The 25505-nt window shown below is 44.0% G+C and overlaps 1 protein-coding gene across 2 annotated transcripts in view; it reads right to left on the bottom strand.

The window, feature by feature from the left end:
• Nucleotides 1-489: 489 nt before the first annotated feature.
• The window catches only part of PCDH15 (protocadherin related 15), a 643053-nt gene continuing 618037 nt past the window's right edge, over nt 490-25505 (bottom strand). Inside the window, exons 32-39 of one of the 2 annotated variants that reach the window (XM_056495516.1) lie at nt 21970-22188; nt 19053-19163; nt 8371-8392; nt 6992-7030; nt 6226-6299; nt 5302-5434; nt 2827-4229; nt 550-1121 (exon numbers count right to left, since the gene is read on the bottom strand). In XM_056495516.1, the coding sequence (XP_056351491.1) occupies nt 566-1121; nt 2827-4229; nt 5302-5434; nt 6226-6299; nt 6992-7030; nt 8371-8392; nt 19053-19163; nt 21970-22188 (2557 nt within the window). In that variant the 3' untranslated portion in view covers nt 550-565. Of the gene's footprint in view, nt 1122-2826; nt 4230-5301; nt 5435-6225; nt 6300-6991; nt 7031-8370; nt 8393-19052; nt 19164-21969; nt 22189-25505 lie in introns of both variants that reach the window. The other variant, XM_056495514.1, reaches the window with a different exon arrangement.

Genomic DNA, 25505 nt, shown 5'->3' with positions numbered 1-25505 from the left:
GCCAGCTGAGCCCTGTTTGCATAAATTGCTCTGACTTTGGAATTGGGACTCAAATTCCAGCAGCAGCCGAGGATTTGCTCCATTGACTTGGATGGGTTTATTTTTAATTTATTACTCTGAGGTCCGAAGGCAGAGCTCCGGATATAAATCTTGAACATAAATAGACAATTCCCAAATCTAGACAGTAGAGCCACAAGTATCATACAGAAAAACAAAGCCAGGCAGGTATAAAACTGTCTGGAGGGTTAAGCCAAAGGGGGCTGTGCATTTATTAGTAGTTTACTGTTTATTAAACAAGAACTCCAGTTCCAAAAAGAACTCATTAATTGAAACCAATAGTGTTTAGTGAAATGGGAGCCTGTCAAAACTGGGGAGAACAATGGATCAGTCCAAATGTGAGTGCAAATTTTGTCTGGGAATTTTAAAGCGTGCCGTTTGTCATGGACTATGGATGTGCACCATACAAACTCCATACATCTGCCCCTGGGTGACAATAAAAAGCGCAGTTTATTATAAACCGAAGTAAAAATAAAAATTAAAAAAAAAAAAAAAGAATCAACTAAAATCACAGTTTTGTCATTGGTATGTGGAGGTTGTTCCAAGGGCCCATCCAGAGCTCCTCCTCGTCGGACTGTGTGTGTTCACTGTGAGACTCCAAGGGCTCCTTGACTTCCTCGTGGTCAACAACCGATTCCTGCTCGTCTGTGCTTTTCAGTTTGGCCGCCCCGGCCTTTGTCACTACATTTTCAGCCCCTATAGCAGAGGCAAAGGAGACACTGCACGGCCTGGAGTTCATTTTGTCACCCGGGGACGGTCCCTTGGACAAGGTGCTCAGCGGGACGCTCTCCTCGTGTGTCACCGCCAGCCTGTCCAGCTTCCTGAAGTGCTTCCCCAGCCTCACGGGGGAGGAGGCCTTGGCGGCGCTGCCGAGGCAGGCGCGGCGGGTGCGCACCACGGAGCCGTTCTGGGCGATGTAGATGTTGCCATTGCTGCTGGGCTGGAGGCCGGGGGTGCCCAGCCGGCTCCTCTGCCCGGCGTCCCCAGCGCTCTCCTCGCCCGCCGAGCTGGTCTCGTACTCCGGGTCCACCACCAGCTTGATCCTCTTCTTTTTGGCCCACTGTTGGACGACAAAAAGAAACGTCAGTGCAAGCCAGCACTGTTCACTGCCCTGCCCTTTCTGTTCATTGGTTAATCACTCTCATCAGTTAATTTTGCATCTTTCCCCTTGCGATGTGCGCAGAAACCGCGGCGCCCTGAGGAGGAAGTGAGGGCTGTGCGAGGGGTACCTGTAGGAAACTACTCCAAGGTGGAAATTCTAGGAAGTTTTCTTCCCTTGCATTGTGAATTCTGTGCACTGGGTAGCTCTGATTTGTGTGCACCACGCATCCAGCAGAGAAAATCCCGGGATGTACACCAGGGAAAATCTCAGGCACAGCGCTGGCAAAACTGGCTGGTTACAAAAATAACAGCTCTGTGTAAGGCTTTGTGACTGTTCCAGACAGGTGGGATCAGTGGAAATGCTCAGGAAGATGGTGGAGAAATCAGGCTTTAGGTTTACAGAACTTACATATTTTCTCAAAGAATTAATGCAAGCAATTTCCACGCTGCTGTGACTTTGTAGTAGCAGTGATTCCTCTGTGGTGAGCACACAACCCCCACTAGCTATTATAATTTATAATTGATCTTTTAAAAATAGATGCCTCCTTGCAGCACACTGAAAAGAGCTATTACCCTTCCTGAATGAATAATTCAAGCACTAAGATGCCATCACAGTTAACCTCCACTGCAAAACACACACAGGAACATGAGAAAAGCCAATTTTTAGAGAAAGAAAATCATGCAAGGTAGGTGATTACTCTTCAGCTTTTGAGAAGTTACACTTGGTAAAAATTACTTATGTGTCTATTTTATTGCTCCTGGCAAAGACAGACAATGTTCTTCACATGGATATATTCCAGTGGATTTATTCCTGCTTAGTTTAAGTGGGATTTACATGAACACGTTGTGCTGTGTGGGAATGCAAAGGGGCAGGTAAGTGGCCATAGGTCGAGTTCAAAGATATGTTTGACAAAAAAAAAAAAAAAAGGCAGAAGTTGGGAAATGTAATCCATTTCCATTCCTGACCCAGCTCATTTGATCCTTCTGCCTCAGCATTCCTGGCTTGTGCATCACTGGTGTTTGCAACCTGAATCCTGTGATCCAGAAACAGCCCAATCCCAGCAGTCCCAGTTATCCCCTGCAGTTTTAGGAATGTTGTTTTGCTGCAATTCCCCTTGTCCTCCCTGCAAACAGTACTGACCTTGACAGCAGAGAACTCACCTGAAGATTAGCAAATGTATTAATACAATATTAATGTCTAAGATGAAAACATGGATGATTTTTAAATCTTTACACCCTCCTAATCATGGATGACTTTAAAATCTTTACATCCTCCTCCTCCTCATCATTCCCTTTCTTCCCTAAATCTCATGTTTAATTGCTCCATGAAAACTAAACTTTCTGTATCTATGACTGAGTATATCATAGTGTGGAATTACTTTGGTTTTCCACAGTTCTCTCCCAAGGACAGTAAAATGCTGGATCAATATGCTTTGCCCTTTCCTTTTGGCTGTCTCCAGCCTGTCAGCATTGCTTAGGAAAGACCACACAGAAGGCACAGCAAACAAAGCCACTCCTCACTGCAAACCATCACCTACTGTCACTCCTCTTTAAAAGGAGGTGGAATCACCCGTGGCCTCCGACTCTGTAATTCCAGTACCCAGGGGCTCATCTGACTGGGACTGGCTGCTTTCCTGCTTTTTCCTTGTTTTCATTCCTTTCCTCTTGGTGTCAGAGCTCTGAGTCTCAGTCTCAGTCGTGGCAGTTTTCCCGGACGTGGCACTACCTGAGCTTTTTGTCCCTGTGGTACCTTTGGAAGTCGCACTGATTTCACTGTCTAGGCAAGAAGATTCATTCTTACTGGCAGTATCCTCCCTGTCACTGTCCTCTGGATCCACCTCTTCATTGCTTTCCTCCTCACTCTCCTCCCCAGGAACAGCTGATTGTCCTCCCTTGCCCCCTCCAGCAGCAGCAGCTTTTGTGCTGGCAGCTTTAGAAACCACCTTGTTTGAGTTATCTGCTGTCTCCTCTGCCTCTTCCCCTTCTTCTGACACCTCTTCTATGGTGTCCTCTATTTCCACACTGGCAGAGGAGGTTTTGCTCTTGTAGCTGGATCCTGAGGTTTTCTTGTAGCTCGTGTCCCTGTCACTACCTGAGGCAGTGGAGCTCACAGATTTCTGGCTGGAGCGTTTGCCACGGGAGCTGCCTGCCCTGCTTTTTACACTGGACATTTCTGTGCTTCTCCTGCTGCTGGACTCACTGGTCCCTGACCTGCTGTAGGAGCTCCGTGTGGACGAGCTCTTGGACAGGCTGCCATCCTCATCGCTCTCAGAGTCTTCCTCATCATCATCCTCTTCCGACGAGTCTTCCTCCAACTCGCTGCTGGAGCTGGACTCAGAGTCCTCGTCGGAATCCCCCAAATCCCCAGTTTCCTCATCCGAGTCCACGGTGCTTTCCGTGGCCTCATCCTGATCCAGGGTTATTTTCAAGTAGTCTTTGTCTTCCGACTCGGAGCCGGAGCTGCTCTTCTCAGAGGACTCATCCGAGGTGCGCCTCCTCCTCCTCTTCCCGCTCTTCTCATAGTCGCTGTCCTCCTGCTCACTCTCTGCTGTGATGCTGATTGAAACTCCTGACTTGGCTTCCTCCCTTTCAGACCCTTCCCCTCCATATGCCAGATCCTTGCCAAGGCCCTCCTGGAATTTCTTGGAGACGCTGATGCGCTTCAACACGTGGTTTAGTTTTCTCATGGAGGGCCTGTCATCCGTGGATTTCTGGAAGTAGCTTCCCCTGATCACCATGGGTTTGTCCCCATCTGCTTGGCGAGCTGACAGCAGCTTGGCATAGCTGGAATCTTTCCTACCTTTCACTTTCTGCAGGATCATTGGGAATATCTTTGCTTTCTTCCACCGGGAACGGGCAGACTCAGCTCTTCCTACAGGTTTGTGGGCACTGACTGCCACACGACTTAAATGCATCACTGACTTTAGCCTTCTTTTCCCCTGGCTGCTCCTAAATCCTCTTCCAGGACCACGGCTGAGGTCCATCCCAACACCTACAGGTCTCCCTTCCATTTGAGGCCCTGCTGCCTGGCTTATACCTCTGCTGGGAGGGCCTCTGACTGGACTCATGCCCTGCAAATTATGAAAATTAATTGATTACCACTTGAAAGAAAGTTATTGTGAAAACCTGTACCTTAAAGTAGGGAAGGAACAGATGCAACATTTATTTCCCAGGAACAAAATGATGTCACCTGTTTTAGAATGGATTTCTTACCCAAGTTATAGGAAATGTTTTGGAATTTTAGAGTTTTAGAAAGTTTAGAATAGTCTGGAAATGCACAACTACTCTGTGATGGGGAAAACACTGTAATGTTCTGTCTTCTTATTTAATAATAGATTAAGATCTGGCATTTACGAAAACTGGACTTTTTTCTCAAAAGAAATGTTTACATCGACTTTCTTCTGATTGCTGCTGACATTTAAAAATTTTTTTACATTTCATTGTGAACTTTGTGGCAAATGAGTTTAGGTACTGCTCTTCTTAGTGGAAAGCCATCATTTATTACAAGAATATTAGTAACAGACTCGTAGAATCATGGAGTGGTTTTGGTTGGAAGGGACCTTAAAGCCCATCCAGTGCCACCCCCTGCCATGGGCAGGGACACCTTCCACTATCCCAGGCTGCTCCAAGCCCCATCCAGCCTGGCCTTGGACACTGCCAGGGATCCAGGGGCAGCCATGGCTTCTCTAGGCACCCTGTGCCAGGGCCTTCTACCCTCATAGGAAAGAATTTCTTCCCAGTATCCAACCTAAATTTTCCCTTTTTCAGTCTTTAGTCATTCTTGTCCTGTCACCCCAGTTCCAGTGGAAGAGTCCTCCTCCAGATTCCTTGTAGGGCCCTACAAACACTGGAAGGTTTCTTTATTTGCTAATGATATAAAATGGAATTACCTAAGTGGATTTTTCTTTGAACTAAAAACAGATGTGGATACTAAAAGAAACTCTGCAATTCTTTTTTTGTGCCTAGAAAACAAAAGGAGTTTAATGCTGGCAAACTTCGCAGGTCACCAGAAGGGCCAACAGCGCTTAACACTGACTCATAAAAAACTTAATTCTAATAAATTCCAGCGTTCAGCTGATGAGGTTTGGTGACCCTTCAGGCTGTTAAGGGGACAGAATGAGCCCTCCAGAGCTAGCTTCTTACCTCCTCTGCTGCTGGCCCGTGGGGACTGTAGTAGTAGCCACCGTCGCTCTCCACCACGACCTCGCCGTACTCGTCGTACATGCCCGACGGGGACAGCAGGCGCCGCCGGCTCCCGTACTGCGGCAGCTCGTACCTGCCAGGACACCACAGCTCCTCAGGACGGGCCAGGTGTGCTCACAGCCCTCATCACACTGCCAGCACTGCAAACACTCACATCCACAGGGGTGCCAACGACTTCCCTTGTTTTTCTGCCTCCTTTTATTCCTTAGCGGCAATCAAATCCCAAACACCCTTCTGTTCCAACAAGCCCCTTAGAGAAACCTGGATTTTGAGCTCTCTAAGTACATCTACCTTCCTTCAATCCACCTGATTTTTTTGGGGATCTTTCTCAATAATCATGGAGTGAAAGGGCAGCTTCCTTGGGATCAGTTCTGGTGAATGCCAGCAGTAATTCCTGAAGAGCCTGCAGTCCAGTGGGCTTTATCAGAACAAGGCAGAATGGGGTTTCTAGAGGGAAATTTGGAAGGCCACCAGGGAAGGATAAGGTTTTTTGAGGGAAATTTAAAAGGCCAGCAGCTGGCTGGAAACTGGGAGAAGTAAGGAATAATCCCTGAACTCAGGAGGGGATGGAAATTAATCTCCCAGGAAGCAGAAATACACACACAAAGGATATAAACCCAGCATGAGGGACGGGATGTGCACTCTGTAAGAGGAATAATGACATTCCTGAAAGAAGCAGGTAGTTATCACACACGCCCTTAACCTCTGAAAAGAGTTTTGTTGTTGGTTCACGCCTTTGTGGACACAAAGATTAAAGTAATCCTGAGGTGAAGGGAAGTCCCACGATTAACTGCTGGAATAATAAACATCACCAGCTTGGAAAAGCAGCACTTTCAGAAATAAAGAGGAAAAATGGAACTATACCCATGCTCATAACTGTAGTAATCCTGGCCATAGTATTCCTGCCCTGGATCAATTCCAGACTCCATACTCAGCTCCTGGAAAAGAGAAACACTGACTGAATACAAACCGTGTGAAAAAGGCCCAAATGTAATTACTGATTTTATTATTCTTTATGATGTAATTACTTCTTCTGACTGCAGAAATGATCCCCATCCTGTGGCACAAAAATACCAATGTCTCACATTTGCTCTTATTGCTTATTCTGGGAACAATTTTGGGCCTAAAAGATTGGAAATAGAAAGATTTGCAATTGCACTGCAAAGCAAGGTGCTAAAGCTTCCAGCAACAACGGCTCAGCTCAGCTCCAGCTGCAGTAATCCATCAGCAGCTGACTGACACCAGGAAAAAATCAGATAGCAGTTGGAGAGCAATGGAATCATTCTGTCTGGAAATCTGAAACTGTGGGATGAAGCCAGTGGGAGCCACTGAAAATGCTCATGGGGAAAATCACAGTGGTTTGGAAGAGACCTTAAAGCCCATCCAGTCCCACCTTCCATTATCCCAGGTTGCTCCAAGCCCCATCCAACCTGGCCTTGGAAGTACCAAGATGCAGTAAATTTAAGGTATTTAATTAAAACAAGAGAACTGGGTTTACAATGCCAGAACTTTGCTTTTTATCTAAGAGCCAGGGCGAAAATTACCTGAGACAGACAAGTTCTTATTACAAAATGATGTAAAAGCCATTTCAAAACTCATAGAACAATTAAGAAATGAAAAATTCTGGTACCTCTGGTCTGAGAAGAGAAGGTCTCAGCAACTGCTGTTGCTACAAAAGAAAATGAGAAAGTGGTTAATTAGACAGCAACAATAAAAGTGCAGGTGATTGGTGTCTAAGATTACTAATAAATGCTGAAACCATAGGTCCTTTGCAACTTTTTTTATGGGAGGCAGCTGGATACTTCCATACCCTGTGAGAACACTGAGCACCTGATGCAGTAAAATCCCTTCATAGTCCACCATTTCTTTTGCCTAAATATAAAATCAGCTTCCCAGTTTTTGTGGTAATACTCTGACATATTTATCTCAAGAACTTCTAGCAAAGGCCAACAGAAGTAAGTTCTATATTTAAATTAAGAGATACAAACCAGCTATGCAAAGAGAGAAAAAAAAATCAGCAAATATCAACCTTTTGATAGAAACGTATTTTGGAGAACTTTCCAATTATTAAATGAGATTTTATTGAAGGAATACTGTTCTCCTTGTTATTCATTTCTGGAGAAAATTATACTGCAGGAGCAGAAGGTCCGAGGAGCCCCATCCCTGCCTGGCATTGGAAAACACAGCAGGCTGGAGGGAATTCCCTGGGAAGCTGCTCCTGGCAGCTCATTAAGCAGCAATCTCTGAGCCTGGAGGTCGCACTCCTGCCACAACGGATCTCAGCCCCCAGGGGATCTACAGCTCATAAACTTCTTGAATCACTTTCAATTTCTGGTCTGCAAAGCACTCAGTACCCGGGAGTTCCACAACACACAGTCCCAGAGTGGTTTGGGTTGGGAGGGACCTAAAAACTCAGCTCATCACATCCCCTGCCATGACAGGACACCTCCCACTGTCCCAGGCTGCTCCAAGCCCCATCCAGCCTGGCCTTGGACACTGCCAGAGATCCAGGGGCAGCCACAGCTGCTCTGGGCACCCTGTGCCAGGGCCTGCCCACCCTCACAATGAATAATTCCTTCCAAATATCCCACCAAAATTTCCCCTGTGTCAGTCTGAACTCATCCCCCCTTGTCCTGGCACTCCAGTTCCTGATGATCTGTCCCTCTCCAGCTCTCCTGTATCCCTTTCAGACCCTGGGAGGAGCTGTGATGTCTCCACACAACCTTCCCTTCTCCAGGCTGAGCATCCCCAGCTCTCCCAGCCTGGCTCAATAAGGAAGATGCTCCAGACCCCCCAGAAACTCCACAGCCTCCTCTGGACCTGCTCCTACAGTTCCATGTCCTTACTTTGTGAGCACCAGAACTGTGCACAGAATTCCAGGTGGGGTCTCACAAGAGCAGAGTAGAAGGTGAGACCCTCCCACTCCCCTGCTGCCCACACTCTTGGGCTGCATGGGGAAAGCACATTGGTATAATCAATATTTTAAAGGTAACTGGGCACCAGCCTTACCTCTTGCTGTGCATATCCTCGCCTAGAAGTCAGAAAAAGAAAAGAAATATATTAGTACAATGCTGTGAGCACAAAGGTGCCCACTGCCATTCTTGCTGGAGAGGGGTGAAAGAGAATGTAATTAGAAATATAATTAGCATGGAAAGGAATACGTATCTCTAATATCGAATATGTTTTTCTTTTGGTTTGCTCTGGACACAGGGATTGTTGCATGGGAAAGGTTGCAGAAGATTTGGGATCTTTTCTTGCTTTAGACTGTGAATGGATGAGGAGAAATCCCCAGAGAGCCAGAGCATCCAGAGAGACTCAGCACAGGGAAAGGGAAAGTGGGAGAGGCCCTGCCCCATCCCCTGCCCACTGTGCCACCATCCACAGAGGGACCTGCTCCCTCCCACGTCTGCTGAAGCAGTGAAACAACTTCTCCTACTCCTGGACTTTCTGCATCCATCAGGAATCACCCTGGAGCTTGTATTACTAATTTCTTGTACCAACTTTACTATTCCAATTACACCTTTCCTAACATTTGCTCAGTGGAAGGGAGGTTTTTTTTTTTTTTTTTTTTTTGTTATCTGTGGTTGTTTAGCCACAGGCTTTGTGCTTCTATCTTATGGGGAATTTATTGTTGGTTCAATTCATTTTCTCAGAGCCATGACCAATGCATTTATGTCTATCAAGTTCTTTATTTTCACATTTTGTGCCTGAAAATTGAAATGGTTTCAGTGAAACTAGAGAACAAAAATTTAGGCCTTGGAATTTTTCTTAAGATTAAGTCTGGATTACTTTTATTCAGGCTTTTAAGAAGGAAAGGGTAAATGCTCAAAATTATGTTAGGCTTAACCTAGGACACGCCAGCAGTCATGGGGAGGTCTTTAATTACACTAAATAAATAATAAAGACCAGAGAAATCCTTTTAATTCTTTAATATCCCCATCTCTAAATCTTCCTATTAATATTCATCACATGGAACTGATTATCAGCACTGAGTTAATGCTGTCACCTATATAATATAAACCTCATGGCCAGCTTAAATGAAGATTTATCACCCAAAGATGATCTGTAAGTTTTCAAAGCCCTCTCGAGGAATGCTGGATTTGGTTCCCATATCCATATCAGATAAAGGAGCTCTGAGGAGAAGGAAGTCTATTACTCTTAATTGCACTATATTGCAGATTAAAGGCATAATATGAGCAATTCTAATTAAATTTGGAATTCAACTTTCATAAAAAGAGCACCATGCTGAGTTTTGCTGATACTTCTCAGATAATTTTGTGTGGCCATGATTAGAAGGAACAAAAAGTCACCAAAAGACATAAAATACCCATTCACTCACTACAGCACAAGGATCTATTCTGGCACAAAGACAAAGGTCAGGACAACATCATTTGCTTCCAGGAAGGAATCAGAGCTCTCCACAGAGGGAGGGAGTGCTTCTGGGAAATATTCCTAGCCAGATTTCACTGCAGTCTGGGAATCTTCCACGTGGAATGGGAAGAGAGGCCATGGAGCCTGTGAGGATGTGGGGTACCAGGACAGCAAGAACACAGAGTTGGTACTTAAGAGGAGAGACAAAGCCAGAATGAACTGCAATGGACAAGATGTGACAACCTTTCACTGCTAAAAGAGGTTGGAGGAACTGGAATTTGCCTAAATCATCCTTTCCCCAACTCCTGGCACCCCAGCGGGCGTTTACTCTTCCATAACTTAAATCTGTTTTCATATCAAAAGCAAAATCATCACAAATCCCAAATACTACAGATACTTCTCAGAGGGAGCAACTACTTATCAGTTTGCCCTGGCTCCTAAAATGAAGATTTTCCTGCAGTTCAGAGCTGGAACTGAGAACAAATGGGGAAGGAGGATGAGTAATGATAATGGTTCAATTCCAGCTTTGTGTGGAAGAGGTCTCCACTGATGCCTCTGTGATCCTCTCTGCTCCTGCTCAGGACTTGGCCCCATCAAGCTGATGATGAAAGGATGAGAGATACATCCAGGGTCACAACTGAACAAATCAAACAACTTGGGAGGGGTAAAATATAGCTATAAATATAGCTATAAATATAGCTATAGCTATAAATATAAATAATATATTATTACAGATGTTCAACTTGCTACCAACTCCTCTACTGGATCTAATCCTTTGTGGTGCTCCAGAACTGCAGTACCATGGAATCATGGAATGGTTTGGCTTGGAAAGGTCCTTTATGCTCATCTTCTTCCACCTCCACCCACTTTCCACTGTCCCAGGCTGCTCCAAGCCCCATCCAGCCTGGCTTTGGGCACTGCCAGGGATCCAGGGGCAGCCACAGCTGCTCTGGGCACCCTGTGCCAGGGCCTGCCCACCCTCCCAGGGAACAATTCCTTCCCAATATCCCATCTAAATCTCTCCTCTTTTGGTTTGAAACAATTTCCCCTGCAGCACCCAGACCTCTCAATGGGACAGAATTTCCCTGCTACAGCTTCTTTCCCAGTCTAATTGAGTAATATTTTAAACAAAGACTATTAAAAAAAGCCAGCAGAAGAACAAAGGTAGCATTATATCCAGACAAAATGAATCCAGTTTTGCAAAGTTTTCAACTTCATGATTTCCAGAATGAAAAAGTAAATGTTCCTCGTCAGTGAAGAGCTGATTGCAATGACCCCTCCCAGACTGTTCTGAAAGGATGAAATTAAATATTTAAATTGGAACTTCTGCTTAAGAAACATCCAAATTAATTGTAGCCAGGCTGAAACACTGGAGTTTATGCTGTGAATGACTGAACACCTCCACTTTTGCTGCGTGACCTTACATACCAAAAAATCAGCTCCTATTTGTGTCATATTCCATTGGGGGTGTAAAGAACTGCATGACAGCCACTGTTTACAAAGTCTAATGTGGGACTTGGATACTTAAATTTTGATTTTTTTGTCTTTGGGATTGATCCACTCTGAACATGAGTGGCCCAATAATTTTTCATGCCCATCTCTGCCCTCTTCCCACTCTACCCTTGCCAGGAGCATGGCCAGGACAGAGAGGGGAACATTTAAGTCACACTCCCACTCTGGCTCTTCAATCCTAAAAATTCTCTTCCTAATAAGTACTGAGCTTTGGGAATATGATTAAAACATTGCAGTCGTGCCACCTTTGAAGAGTTGAGCATCAAGAATGTGTACATCTCATAAATGACAAATTATTTTACAGCAAAAATAGGATAATAGGATAATCCCTCCCCTCACACATTTAGCTACTCCTACACCTACCTTGATTCTACAACCAACAAGGGTTTTAAGTAAAGGAAAATTCTACTGGATCAGCAGAACTTGTGGGATGGAGTTCATGGAGTTTGGCAGTGGGACAAAGAAAGAGAAACTACCTTGAGCAGCTTCCGACTGAAGCATCCACACATGTCCTAACTGCAGACTTTAAAAAACAACAAAAACAAAACAGGAGAAAAGAGAAAAAGCCAAGCACCAAGGAAATGTTGTGTCTGATAAAGAATCAATTACCTTTTTGTTCAGAATTACAACGTTGATTCTGAACTGGAGTTTTAGTTTTGCTTCATTAGGTAATAGCTGCCTTTCCCAATATGGTTTTTCAGAGTTGTCATATTGAACTTTTTAGATTTTGGCAAAGGACTAAAAGGAAACTTGCAGGTTGAACCAGACATTGAAATGCCCAAACTGCATTTACTTACCATTTTTTTGAAAGGACAAGCTAATTTACTTTATATATACATTTATAATTGACATATTTATGTAAATGCAAATATCTGATTTAGACAACTGTGAGCAAAAAAAGCTGGTAAGTAAATCCACATTATGTGGATTTTTACAAGTACTTGGAAACCCTTCACCTGGTGACACTAATCAGTGACTTTATTATTATTTAATTGAGATGTTTCAGCTCGTGACAGACCAGCGTGGAAATGAAAGAGAGACAGCAACAACATGCACATGCAAAATCATAAAAAACAAACAACAAAGGCTTTGTACATGAGAGGAATTTACAAAATATAAACTTTTCACATGCAGTTACAATATAAAAAAAATGCAATGGAAGGCAGAAGATGAAGAACAGGAGTGAGGACATAGCCACATTTGCTGAGCAACCAAGAGCAAACCCTTCTTCTGACTGGAGGCAGGAACTGAGCTGCCAGAAGATGCCAGCAGAGCAGAGCCCATGGAGCAGGGAGGTGCAGTATGGAATTATGGAATGCCTGGGTTGGAAGGGACCTTAAAGCTCATCCCATGGGCAGGGCCACCATCTGAGGCTGTCAAGACCCATCCAATAACCTGGCTCACCGAAGCTGAGCCTGCTACTCCCAGGCCTTCCTTGCTTTGAAGCCCAATATGTGGCAGAAGAGTCCTTCCAGGTGGATGTTTTGTGGGCAAAGCAAGAGATTCCAATCACAGCTGCAGGAAAATCTGACTGATGTTACCTACAGTGAAGGTTGCTTAAAGAAGCATCGAGCCCGCTGCCACCTATGCCATATCCCTGGGTAAAAATGACAGTTTCCCCCAAGAATTTCCAGGAAACAGACTAAGAACCAGCAAGATACAGTTCTGAGAAAACAACTTGGAGAGTTATATTTTACATCACAAATTTCCGAGCGAACGGGAAGGACAACGTCTCTCCATTTCGGATCGGGAGTGGGTAAGTCGTGTAGAGCAGAGAAAAGGGAAAGTCGGGATTTCTGGAGAGTCTGAGGCAGATACTGTGCGCTGCATTAGAGTCCTCCCACCCAAAACAAGCAGGGAACATCCACCTGTGAGCATCACAGAGCTGTCGACTGGGAGGGGAAGCGTTTCTCCAGCTCCTCCACCACACAGCTCAAGTTCCCGTTCTGCTGGCTGGGCTCGGCTGCAGATTCTGGAGCTGGGGGCTCTGGGGTCTGGGCTGGTTTGAGCTTGGGGATGTGCTTGGGCAGCAGGTGGTTCTTGTCTATTTGGCTGTACATGTTGGCCACCGACTTCTCGATGGCGGCCAAATTCTGAATGTTTTTAAGAATTCCTTTGAGCTCCCTGCGGGGAGGAAGCTCTGGCACTGGGGACGGGGTGGGGACAGCTGGCTGTTTGGCAGGGGATTTGGAATGCCTGGCAGGGGACAGGAGCTGTGTGCTAAGAGGAGATGGAGAGGAAGACGAAGAAGAAGAAGAAGGAAGAGAAACTGCAGGTGGAGGCGGAGGATGTGGTGGCAACAGAGGAGGGGATGGTGGTGGTGGTGGTGGTGGTGGTGGCAGCAGTGGAGGTGGCAGCTGTGGAGGTGGAGGTGGGGGAATTTTAGGCGGATCTGGAATGCTTTCTACATTTTCTTTGGTCTGAGGAGCTAGAAAACTTTGGCAAAGTGGTTTCTTTATCCTAGAAGACGGAGGAGTTGGTTTGCGAGTCGGTGGAGGAGAATGAGGATCGTCGTGGTGAGTGACGATTACAGCGGGGACCACGGTGGCCTCCGCCTCAACCCCTTCAGCACAAGGCATGGGAGAGGACAGAGGGGGGGAGCGGAGGTGGGGAGAAGCCAGCACACTTTTGGGAGACTGCTCTGGCGCATTCTCTCCCTCCTGGGCGCTGGCGCTGTGCGTGGGCGACCGCGCGGATTTCACCTCCGGAGACCTCACTTGCTTCATTTCCTGCAGCGCCTCAAACTGCCTCGCCTTCTCCTTCACCGTCAGCTTGGGGCCACTGATCTTTTGGAAGAGTGGACTGCTGACATCGTCACTGCTGTCAGGGTTTTCAGCTCCTTCCTCCTTGGCTGTGAGTCTCTGCTGCTGCCACTGGATGGGGTCCATGATAACCGGCCTACCCAGGGAGCCCGACATGTGTCTCCTGGTCAGGTGAGTGGGCACTGTCCACGCCCGGTGGCTGCCCCCAAAAGAAGCCTCTGTCCAGGCCAGTCTCGAAGGAGAAAGAATATCTAAAGGGTCGTTCCTTTTCCGTAGGAACCCAGCGGCAGCGGGGCTCTGAGGGAGACCTTCCACGTACAGCGGGTTTCGGGTCGTTAGCGGGTTCTCATCAGATAAAAAAGTGATGTTACTCGAGGATTTGGGGAGGTTATTGTTCAGGGATCCATTGATATTGGATTGCTTGTGAGCCTCTATAGCACGGGAAGCAAAGCTGCTTATAACTCTCTGTCGATCTCCTTCTTCTAAGACTGACTTTTTTCCCCTGCTTTGTTGGAAATGGTAGAGAAGAAAAAGACTTGAAAGAAAAGAAGATAATCACATGTGAGGAAACATGCATGGACATAGGTACTTATGAGAGAGAGAAAAAAAGAACTTATGACATGAATCAGAGCCATTAAATCACTTCTAGCAAACTACAACCCAACAGCAGGATCACATCTACTACTGGCAAGACATTTACTTTTGCATCTTCTTTAAGGGGGAAGGAAGAAAAATTAAAACAAGTTGCTGCTTGTTTTAATTTGAAGCTGCGTAGCTACTTGGTGAGTTAAAAAATAAATTCACTTCTTGTTAAAAAAACCTCTTAGACTTCAAAATTACCAGTTAATATTGTGACCTATCTACCTAGAAACATGAAACATCACAGAAGTATTAATATGTGAATGAATTTTATCTCTTGTATGTATGAATTTTATCTTTTATGTGTATGAATTTCTTATCTTCATCTTATTGAACCCAATAAAAAGCTCCTGTGGTTGGGTAACACTGAATTTCTACACCAAAAGTGGTAGGTCTCACTGCTTTCTGGACTGCATGTGTCACCTCCCAGTCCCTCATTAACTTCCTCCCTCATATATTCTTAATACCACAACCTGCTGAGCAGATTTGAAAATAAAACAGTATTTTAAAATGAATAGCCCCAAACTGCCTGCTAGAAAAGTGTCCTTCGAGGCCTATTTTAAATAATGCTCACTACAGGCTGAAATGAGGTTTATTTTTCTCTCAAAAAATTTAAGATTTGGGCCTGTGTCAGGCAGAGCTAAAGTACAGCATGAGTAGTAATCTTATCAACCTGCACAAATTAAAATATCATATAAGACTAGTTTTAGTGACTTAGATATGTCCAGTATTTTCACACAAGTTACGAGTTAAAAATTCTAAGCCTTGTCTCTACCAAAATTTGAATTTTGGCAAAGGAATAGGATAAAAAAAATCATTTTTCCATGATTCTGTGAATGTTGAAAGATGAAGCTTTAGCCCTCTTGGTCACATAGTTCTGTGGGTTTTGGCAGCATTGTTTCATATCTCAGAAAACATAACCAAATCCAAATGAATGAGAACTTAATCTCTGGTGGTTAAATATTCCCTAGCAAAACTGGCAGAGAAATTTAAATACCTAGGAGTTTATGAATAGATATTTTTCCTCTAAGTTATTTAAGATGTAAAAGTCCCCTGAAGGTTGTATTTAATAACCAAGCACTTTTGTTTCTTAAGCTTTGTTTCCTGTTTTGATCAGGGGACAACCCAGGCAGGGAACCCCCAGCTTCCCAACGTTCCAGGGAGCCAGGAGGACTGGAAATCCCACACAGAATCGAGGGATCATTCTCCCATTTGCAAAAAACACCCAGCAAAGCTCCACAAAGTGAATAAACTCTCCCAAGCACTGCAGTTTGCACTTGCAGAGCTGAGTGCATCTAAGGCTTCCTCTGGGCAGAATGATTAAAAAACAATTAATTTCACACTAATTAAAGAAGAATTTGGATTGGAAAGGACCTTAAAGATGACCTAGCTCCAACCCCCTGCCAAGAGCAGGGACACCTTCCACTGTCCCAGGCTGCTCCAAGCCCCATCCAGCCTGGCCTTGGGCACTGCCAGGGATCCAGGGGCAGCCACAGCTGCTCTGGGCACCCTGTGCCAGGGCCTGCCCACCCTCCCAGGAACAATTCCTTCCCAATATCCCACCTATCCCTGCCCTCTGGCAGTGGGAAGCCATTCCCTGTGTCCTGGCACTCCATCCCTTGCAAAGAGTCTCTCTCCATCTCTCCTGCAGCTCCTTCAGGCACTGGGAGGCCAGAATTTGGTCACCCAAAGCTTCTCCTCTCCAGGCTGAACAACCCCAGCTCTCCCAGCAGAGCTGCTCCATCCCTCTGACCATCCTGGAGCCTCCTCTGGACTCTCTCCAGCAGCTCCAGGTCCCTCCTGTGTGGGCCCCTGAGCTCTGAATAACTCAGAATTCCGAAGCAGCCAGCTCTGATGCAGGCAGCCAAGCGCTGCATCCGCCGAGAGGCGAGGGAAGCAGCGACTGAACTTGAAGGAGCCCCTCCAGCAGCAGGCTCATGCAAGGCACCTCCACCTTCCTGCCACTGGAGCAGATTATTTCAAAAGCTCCTCAGCCTCTTCCTCACTCCACATGAGGCCTCTGAGAGCTGAGGTGACCCCGCTGTGTTTTTCTCTTTGAGTGGAGCTGTTCCGATCACTGAGGACCAGAGTTCAGTTTTGTAACTCAGACTCTAAAGGCCTTGCACGGGATTGGAGTTAACAACCAAGGAAGGTTTAAACCCAGCCATCAATCCATGAGCTCCCAGCAAACCTCTGTTCATGCACTCAGTGTTGATTTGGCTTTTTTGGACCTTTTGGCTTTAGAAATAATGCCCTTCAAGTTCAGCAGTCACCCTTCCTCTCTCTGCTTCCAAGAAGAGCGATAAAGAAGCACAGAAGTATTGGAACTTCCCAGTAAATGTCTTTCCTGCTCAATGGACAAATAAAATATGAACTTAACCTTGCAAGGTTGGATGGGAATTGCTGGAAGGAAAATTAACTAATTTCTACCAGCTACAAATATTAAGACAATGAAATAAGCTTACTTACTGATGCCTAAGGATCCAAAGACAGGGAAAAATGAAAATAGTGAGACAAGGCAGATTTAAAACTAAAGACCTTTGTTCTGTTCCATTTGCTATAAACACCAAAGAAAGCAAACAAGACACTGCAAATTAAAGGTGACAGACATAGCACAACTAAAACTGGGAGTAATGTGCTAAAAATCATAAAAAATGGCAATAAAAGATTTTTCCCAAATAAGAATTTCCTAAGGTATACTTGTGCCCTGCAGTAAAATATTTAATGGGGAAGAAGAAGTTAATTTGTAATTATATTTATTGAAGCCTGTTATTTTCTTGCAAATCCTATGGATTTTGATGTATCTTTGAAGGATTTTTGTGTTTAATCAGTTCCTCAGCATGACGGATAAGCCTTGGTTGTATGCAAAGACATCTGAGAGAAAATATTCCAACTACAGCACCTTTTCTGGTGCAATGAAGACTATTTTTTGTCCAAATTAACATAAAGCTAAGCCTCAAAGTCAATACTGCAGATATGGGAAGTGGCACCTCTTTGGGACAGTACTAAAACCCAAAAAGCTTTTGCAGATAAAACAAAGAATAATAAGGCTTTTTCTGGGTTTAGCAACACATAATTAATTTCAGCAGAAATTTGGTTGATTGTAAAAAGAAAAAAAAGAGTGAATTTTATCCAAGTGGCACCTCCCTGCATAAGGTTACAGATGTGACTCACAAACAGAAGTGCTCACACACTGTAAAAGTTTATTCCACACGTTTTTCCTCCCTTCCTGCCCAAGCATAACTTGATAAAGGTAAAAGACAAAAATTCAGCCCTTAGGTGAAACTATTCCTCCTCCCAGCATTTTTTAGGCCTCTATTCACCCAGAAAAGCTCAAGCCCTAGAATTATTCCACAGGCAGAGACTGCACCCAGTTGCCCAAGAATTAAAGCTCTGTCATGGCCCTGTAACATTTTATAAACTCCACCACAGCAGCTGGAAAATTTCAACTTTCTGGGCAAAACAAATCACGATTGAAAACGGAGCAGTCCTTGTTTCCACCATCCACTCACTCCCTACCTGCTCCAAATACTATTCAAGCTGGGCTCTTCAGCACTCCTTGGTTTTCAAATATAAACAGAGATGAGGAAGTGTGGCAAAGCTTATCAAACAACCCCCCCAGTATCAGACAAATAATAATTGGCTGCAATATTTTCCTACTGAGAGTTAAATTGTTACTGGAGTCCATTAACTTCAGGTTTACAAAGGCATGAAAAGAGAGGCAGCCTTGCAAAATTATTATTTTATGAGCATGTAAGAGGTAAAAGATGTGTTTATTGAACTACCAGGGGTTTCTCTGCTTTGATAGTTCCTGTAATTTCAATATTTAAACAGGTTTAAATTTAGAACAAAAAAACCCCAACAAACTGAACACTACTTACTATAGGAAATGGGGACTTTGGGGCAGCAATTTTCAGGGAATTACCATTTCAAATGTGTGCAGTGAATAAGCATGAATTTTATTGGATGTGTTTAGCCAACAGCTTTGGAAAATGTGGAGTGCTGGCCTGGATGTGCCAAGGAATCCAATCCTGGCAGCAGTGACCTGCTGTAGGATCTTGCTCTTAGGAAAACTATTTGGTGAGACCTTTTTTGCCCACCTAAAGTCTGTTAAAAGTTCCCCCATGCATTACAAGAAGATTAAATGGTTTTTTCCCTCCTTCCAGTGCCAGCCTATTTATTTTCTGGATGTTGGAGAGCCCCAAGCAGCTGGAGAATGAAGAAAACCTTTTGCACAGAGAATGCATGAAGCCAATTCCATGGAATCCCAGAATCCTAGGATAGCTTGGATTGGGAGGGACCTTAAAACCCATCTCATTCCCCCCTCAGTCACGAGCAGGGACACCTCCCACTATCCCAGGCTGCCCAGGGCAGTGATTTTCTGGATGGATCTGAAGGAATACTCACATGGTGCTGTCCCCAAGCTCCTCATAGAGGTTGTTGGCCGCGGCTCCAGCCGGTTTTCCTGCTGGCAGAGCCATCTGGATCCTCGCAGTCTTGGCACACTCAGCCTGCCGCCTTTGGACAGCCACGGGGGGAAGGAGAAACTCTCATCAGGAACACCCCAAAACATGCCCCCAAAGAAAGACAAAATGTGGGCTTTTCTATGCTCTTGCCCTGCAGTTAATAAACATCCCTGGATTTTGTCTTCATCAAAGTAGTAACATGAACATCTTCTCTTGGATTTTTCAGCTCCTGGTTCTTCTGTCTTGGTGGAATACCAGAGCTTCCCAGATCCCAGATCAGAATGGTTTGGGTTGGAAGGGAGCTTAAAGCCCATCCAGTCCCACCTTCTATCCCAGGCTGCTCCCAGCCCCATCCAGCCTGGCCTTGGGCACTGCCAGGGATCCAGGGGCAGCCACAGCTGCTCTGGGCACCCTGTGCCAGGGCCTGCCCACCCTCCCAGGAACAATTCCTTCCCTATATCCCATTTAAACCTACTTCTTTCTGTTTGATGCCACTCCCCCTTGTCCACTCACAACTCATTTTTCTTAATGGAGTTGGCTGGGAAATTTCTGTTCAATTAATGTCTTTTCCTGAAAAAAAGTCCTTTACTTTTTTTTTTCCCTCTTTTTAAAATTTTGTTTTAAAAAAATTTATATGGAATAATATCACTGTGGAATAAATTTCTGTTCTCTGTCCTAGGAAATAAAGCTCCTCATGTGGGGAGCACCACCAGGGTAATGCAGCTGATACACCACAGTGACACTGAGTAGCCATAAAAATAAATAACTTTTAAACTCATCACACCAGGAGTTCAGGAGCAAGTTGAGTATAGGAATTAAAAAAAAAGCTCCTTATAGTTAATAGATTTTGAGAACAAAATTTGTCAGTATTCCTGTGGAAGCTGGAAGAAACAAAGCTGGAAATAAATACTTACTCTTTGAATCTGTTTGGTTGCAAAAAAAAAAGAAATAAAAGGGAAGGTTAAATAAATTCTGCTTCCAACAACTGCCCATAACAGTGACTCTAACAGGAGTAATAAACTACAGGCTACTTAATTATTCCACACATCAAATTCCAGAATTAATGACTTGTTTAAAGAATCAGAACTTGCAGAGCTGAACAGCATTTGGCTGCATTTTTGATCCCCTGGAAACAATTCTGTAGTCAGCAGAAATACGAATTACAGCAGGGAATGAAAATAAGACATGAAAACATGAATATTTCTCCTGTTTTTTCTTAAGCAGGCATATTTTTAGACTTGCTTCTTTATATTTAATTATTTTTTAATATAAAATATAAATAATATTATTTTTATTTTGTTTATATTTTCCCATTTTAACGTATTTCAAAGATGTATGTAAAATACTTCTAATAACGAAGGAGCATTATTTTTGGTTATTATTTAGAAGGTGCCATTCTTTTGTGATTAATAAATAATAAATAATTTATAAGTACTTTACAGTCTTGTGCTAGATACTGGATTTCAAAGGAGTCATTTTTAGATTTATTACTAAAGAAATATTATGGGAAAAATACTGAGATTCCTGTGGAAAAGGAGTGAAAAAGGCTGGAATGCAAAAACAAACCATGAGGATGAGGATTTTAATTTAACTCTAAAATTCCTTTCATTTTCTTTGGCACTCTCCATAAAAATAGAATTTATTCACAATGGGCTGCTATAAATCCCACTCCAAGTCAGATTTTTAGATAGGAAAAATGGGATTTTGGATGAAATGAATTTAAGCAGATTCCTGAGAGCTCCTGAAAGAGATTGATGATGTTTGGATAATCTAACAGATGAGAAGGAAAAATGAGGCTGCTTCGTTTCTTTAAGAAATCTGCAATTCAGATAATAGCCACCAACAAATTGCAAGATGAACTGCCTCATGGAAGCAAATTTTCCATAGAATTCTGGGAGAGGAAGAACAGTTTGGGAATGATCTGCCATCCCAATGGTGCAGAAGTTGGTCCAGCTCCTTCAAACTTCTTGAAAAGGCTTTTTCCCTTCATCACCCAAAATGGAGAAAAGGGGATGTGATTATAATCACTAATTAAAAAATAAATCAGCGAATAACTGGATTTATAAATCTATGAACTGGAATATAATGTATATGTAAATTTATGAATATAATATTTATTTAGAGAAAATCTATGAGCATAGACAGATAGATAGATAGATAGATAGATAGATAGATAGATAGATAGATTAGATAGATAGATAGATAGATATGTCTAAATAAATAAATGAACAGGTATGGAGCTTTTAAGTCCAAATGCAGTGATTTTAAATATGAGTAGACCTGGAAATTTTACTTGAGAGGAACTTGTTGCAGATGTTGATTTGAGTTAATTTAGCAGCCAATTACTGCAATCTCTTCAGTGTGTAAGAGGCAAGAAGAAATATAAAAAAATCTCTGATGTTCCCTTAAAATGGGAGAAAACCAACTCTCCAGGAAACATGTGCAATTAAGAAGCTCGGGAAAAAATATTTTAGGATTTAAGCAAAAACATTGGAATCCTCTCATTTGATTTCTCATTCACTTATTGAAAAAGCACCTTTTCCATCAATTTTTTTCTTTTTGTATGGAATTCAGCTCTGAATCCTCACTTCTGTGTCCAACACCTGGGTTTTGATATGGGGGTTTTGGCACAAAAATCCTGCACCACACTGAGCAACCCTTGTGGTGAGAAGGGGATTAAACCCAGAAACCACCTTCCACGATAGAAACACAGATATCCAAAATACTGTAGAAATAGGCAATAATAAACAGAAATCAATCTTGAATTGAGCAATAACCTCTGGAGCAGCTCTGCTATAAGATGCAGCACCGCTACCACGGCGTTCCAAGCCCTGGGAGAGGAGGAGGAGGGTACTCACTGCCTGTAGCTGACCATGACAATGAGGATGGCTGGCATGCAGCACAGGATGATGATGACAGCCAGGGCCAGCAGTGCCCCCTCCGTGTAGCCCACGGCCTGTGCCTGCTTCTTCACGTTGGCCACCACGTCCGGCGTGCGGATCTCCAGGATTCGCCCGCCCTGGCCCAGGTAGGGCTGGAACTCCTTGTTGATGTCCAGCAGTTTGCCATCCAGGAACCTGCAATGGCACAGGACCACCCCACTGTTAGGGCCACGTTCAGGAGAGTTGTAATTATGGCAGGTTAACAGTCCAATAAATTGCATATGGCGTCTTTGTGGGCTTTGGAATAGGGCAATTCCAATGCACTTAACACCAGGACACAGTTTAAACACTGAAAAGGAGGGCTGAGCTGAGCTTATCCCTCTTGCAGGCATCACAAAGGCCTTGCTTTGTGCTTTTCCTTCTCTGCTTTGATCTACCAATCCTTCCTGGACACATCCCTAAGGACCAGGCAGTGGTGGAGTCATCATCCCTGGAAATGTTCAAAAAAAATGTGGATGTGGCACTTGGGGACATGGGGTGGTGGTGGCCTTGGCAGTGCTGGGCTCTATGACCTCAAATGTCTTTTCTGCCCTTAATGATTCTATGGTTGCTGTTATCCTAAAATCAGGCAATTTTTAGAGGATTTGCTCAGCTCTTTAGGGAAATTCTTTGGCTGGCTGGACAAAAAAAATATCGTTCAAGGCTTTAATTCTGAAGGAAAATAAAAATCCTTGGATCACTTCAGAAGTGAGGATTGAGTGTCTCACAAGCTGCCCAGCTCCAAAGACAAAAGTAGGAGATGTGTCAGGATGGAGTATCCTAAAACATGGGAGCTATAGCAGAATTCCAGATCCTTACATGTGCAATGGTTCTCCTGGAAAAAGGGGAAAAAGCCTCCAAAAAACTTCAAATAAAAAACGACAAAAAGCTTCCATAAGTATTTTTGTGTATAAATTCTGAAAGTCTAAGGAAAGCCTGAGATAGCTTTGATTTCCTTACTCTGATCATGAGGCAGAAATTCCACTACACAAAGACCATTTCTTCAAGGGTGGTAATTTCTTACAATTGACTTCCCCTCAGATTAATTTCCTGATAAATCCTCATAGCATTTCTTATCCCTGTTTTTTTATTTCGGAATTTTGGGGAGAATCCACTCTGCTCTGAGTGTGTAATGGATCAATTGAATCTGAAAAAGCAGGATGCTGAGCAAGCAGAATGATGAATTTGGGATGGTTTCATGATACTGAGGGCAAAAAGGCTGCTCACCCCCACCCTCTGGAAGGTGTCTGGAAGAATGATTCCCATTCCTGATGTCTTCCACAAACCATTTCCTTGGTACTGAAGAAAAAAAAAATCCCTTTTCCAGCCTAAATGAAGGCATAAAGTGGATACAAACATTTTCTTGCTGCCCACTAGATGTCACTGGTGCATGTCCCACGTCCTTTGAGCCGGCAGAAGCCTTCCCAGCAGGACAGCATTAAGTCCCTGGATGATTTTAACCATCCCTCTGTTGAAATTCCGCTGGCATTTTCCCGACAGAGCCTTTTTAAAAGGTTCGTAACTCAGCCGTGAGCGTTTACTCTGTGATGGAACCTGACACGTTGTCCAGGAGCTTCACACAGCTTCTTTTTAACAGGGGACATTTTCCACTTAATTTATGCAGGAGGAATCTGCTGGATTCAACTGGTTTTTATGCTCCAATAAATCAAAGCCTCTTCCCTTTAAAAGATAGGAAAGGAGGCTGAACGTTTCAGTCTGGGAAATTATCTGAGTGGCTTCAGAGCCTTTTAGGGGTTAGTGGAAGAGGGAGGACAGAGTGAAGTACAGGCACTATTCAGATCCATTTTTGGGGTGTAATCAAACAGATTTGGAGCAAAAATCAGAGAAAAGGAGGCTCAGGGGGACCTTGTGGCTCTGCACAACTCCCTGACAGGAGGGGACAGCCAGGGGGGGTCGGGCTGTGCTGCCAGGGAACAGGGACAGGACAAGGGGAAACGGCCTCAAGCTGTGCCAGGGGAGGCTCAGCTTGGACAGCAGGAGGAATTTCTGCATGGAAAGGGTGCTCAGGCCTTGGCAGGGGCTGCCCAGGGAGCTTTGGAGTGCCCATCCCTGAAGGTCTTCCATAAATGTGTGGATATGAGCTCCTAGTTTAGTGGTGGGCTTAGAAGTGCTGGGTTAAGGGTTGGATCTGATGAGCTCAGGGGTTCTTCCCAACCTGAATGACTCTGTTTTATGAAATTCCTGATTTATAAAAAATTCAGATAACCACTCATAACAGTCTGAAGGAAAAATACAGATCTCTCATTGTGTACCAGTTTTACATATTACAGGACAGGAAAAATCTACGTATCTTGAGGGACACATGGGTTTTACCCCCTGGAGCTGGCTGCTACATAACTTCTAAATCATGCCCTTGTTTTCCAGCCAGACATTATTGTGAGGTTAATATTATGGATTACAGGAGCCTCATGCTTTGGTTCAGTGGGGTTTGCTTCTCATGGTGACAGCTGTGACTCTGCTCAGGTGCTGCTTGGTGAGCTGCTGTGTCCACCCTCTTCTCCCAACTCTTCTGCTTTGGATTTGGATCCCTGACTCCTGCCTGTATCCCTGCAGTTCTCCATCTGCTGTTCCACTTCATCCTCAATTCCCCTCACATTTGACCTTCACAAATAACTGTTTTCAAACAGTGACAGGTTCACAAGAAAATCCTTTAAATCAGAGCTTCCACTTTGATTTAGAAAGAGGAACACAGCAGGTATTCCCAAAAAAGCCCATTCTGAAAAAGCCACAGGTATCTTCCAATACACAATCATTTGGTGACATGTGTAAAAATCCCAGCTGGCAGAAGTCACTAAATCTGTGCATCATGGAGTAGTTGAACACTTGGAAAATCAGCTGTGGGAGTTTATCTTCCTTATTGGTAATTAAATGTTGAAAATAGGATGTTCTGTTTCTTTCGGATTCATTCACATTTTTCTCATCATATCCAGTTCATGAAATGATCCTTTCTCCAACTGATCCCTTTTCTGGCAGATCCATCCACAGCAGATTCTTGGCTGACAGAAGAGTGGTTGGGACTTGTGGCTCCCCAGTGAGGGGACAGCCACTGCTAAAGTGTCCTCTGACAGGAAGAACCCTGAGCCATCCCTCTGAAATCAAACTCCCAAGAGGGACCTTTATCTTTTTAGGAGCTTAAAATCTTTATAGATTTGGGTACATCCCTGGCCCAAATCTCCTAAGGCTCTCTCACTTTGCAGTGAAAACTTGGGAATTCCAGCTGTATAACTCTGAAGAGAAGGAAAAAAAAAAAAAAAAAGAAACCTCAAAAGCTGAGTATGCAGGCACAGGGAACATTTTAATGAAGATGTTTCTCAGATGAATCCCCCTTCTCTTCCTGTTGGAAAAATTTTAACCCATCTTAACTCTATTCTGCTCTGGGTACTTCAGTGGACATCTGAACATCCCTAAAAAGACATTACAATATTGTCAAAGATGCCATAACAAATAAGGAC

The sequence above is a fragment of the Oenanthe melanoleuca genome, chromosome 6 (genome assembly GCF_029582105.1).
Source record: "Oenanthe melanoleuca isolate GR-GAL-2019-014 chromosome 6, OMel1.0, whole genome shotgun sequence".
Classification (NCBI taxonomy): domain Eukaryota; kingdom Metazoa; phylum Chordata; class Aves; order Passeriformes; family Muscicapidae; genus Oenanthe; species Oenanthe melanoleuca.
This window is presented reverse-complemented; position numbering and strand designations above follow the sequence as displayed.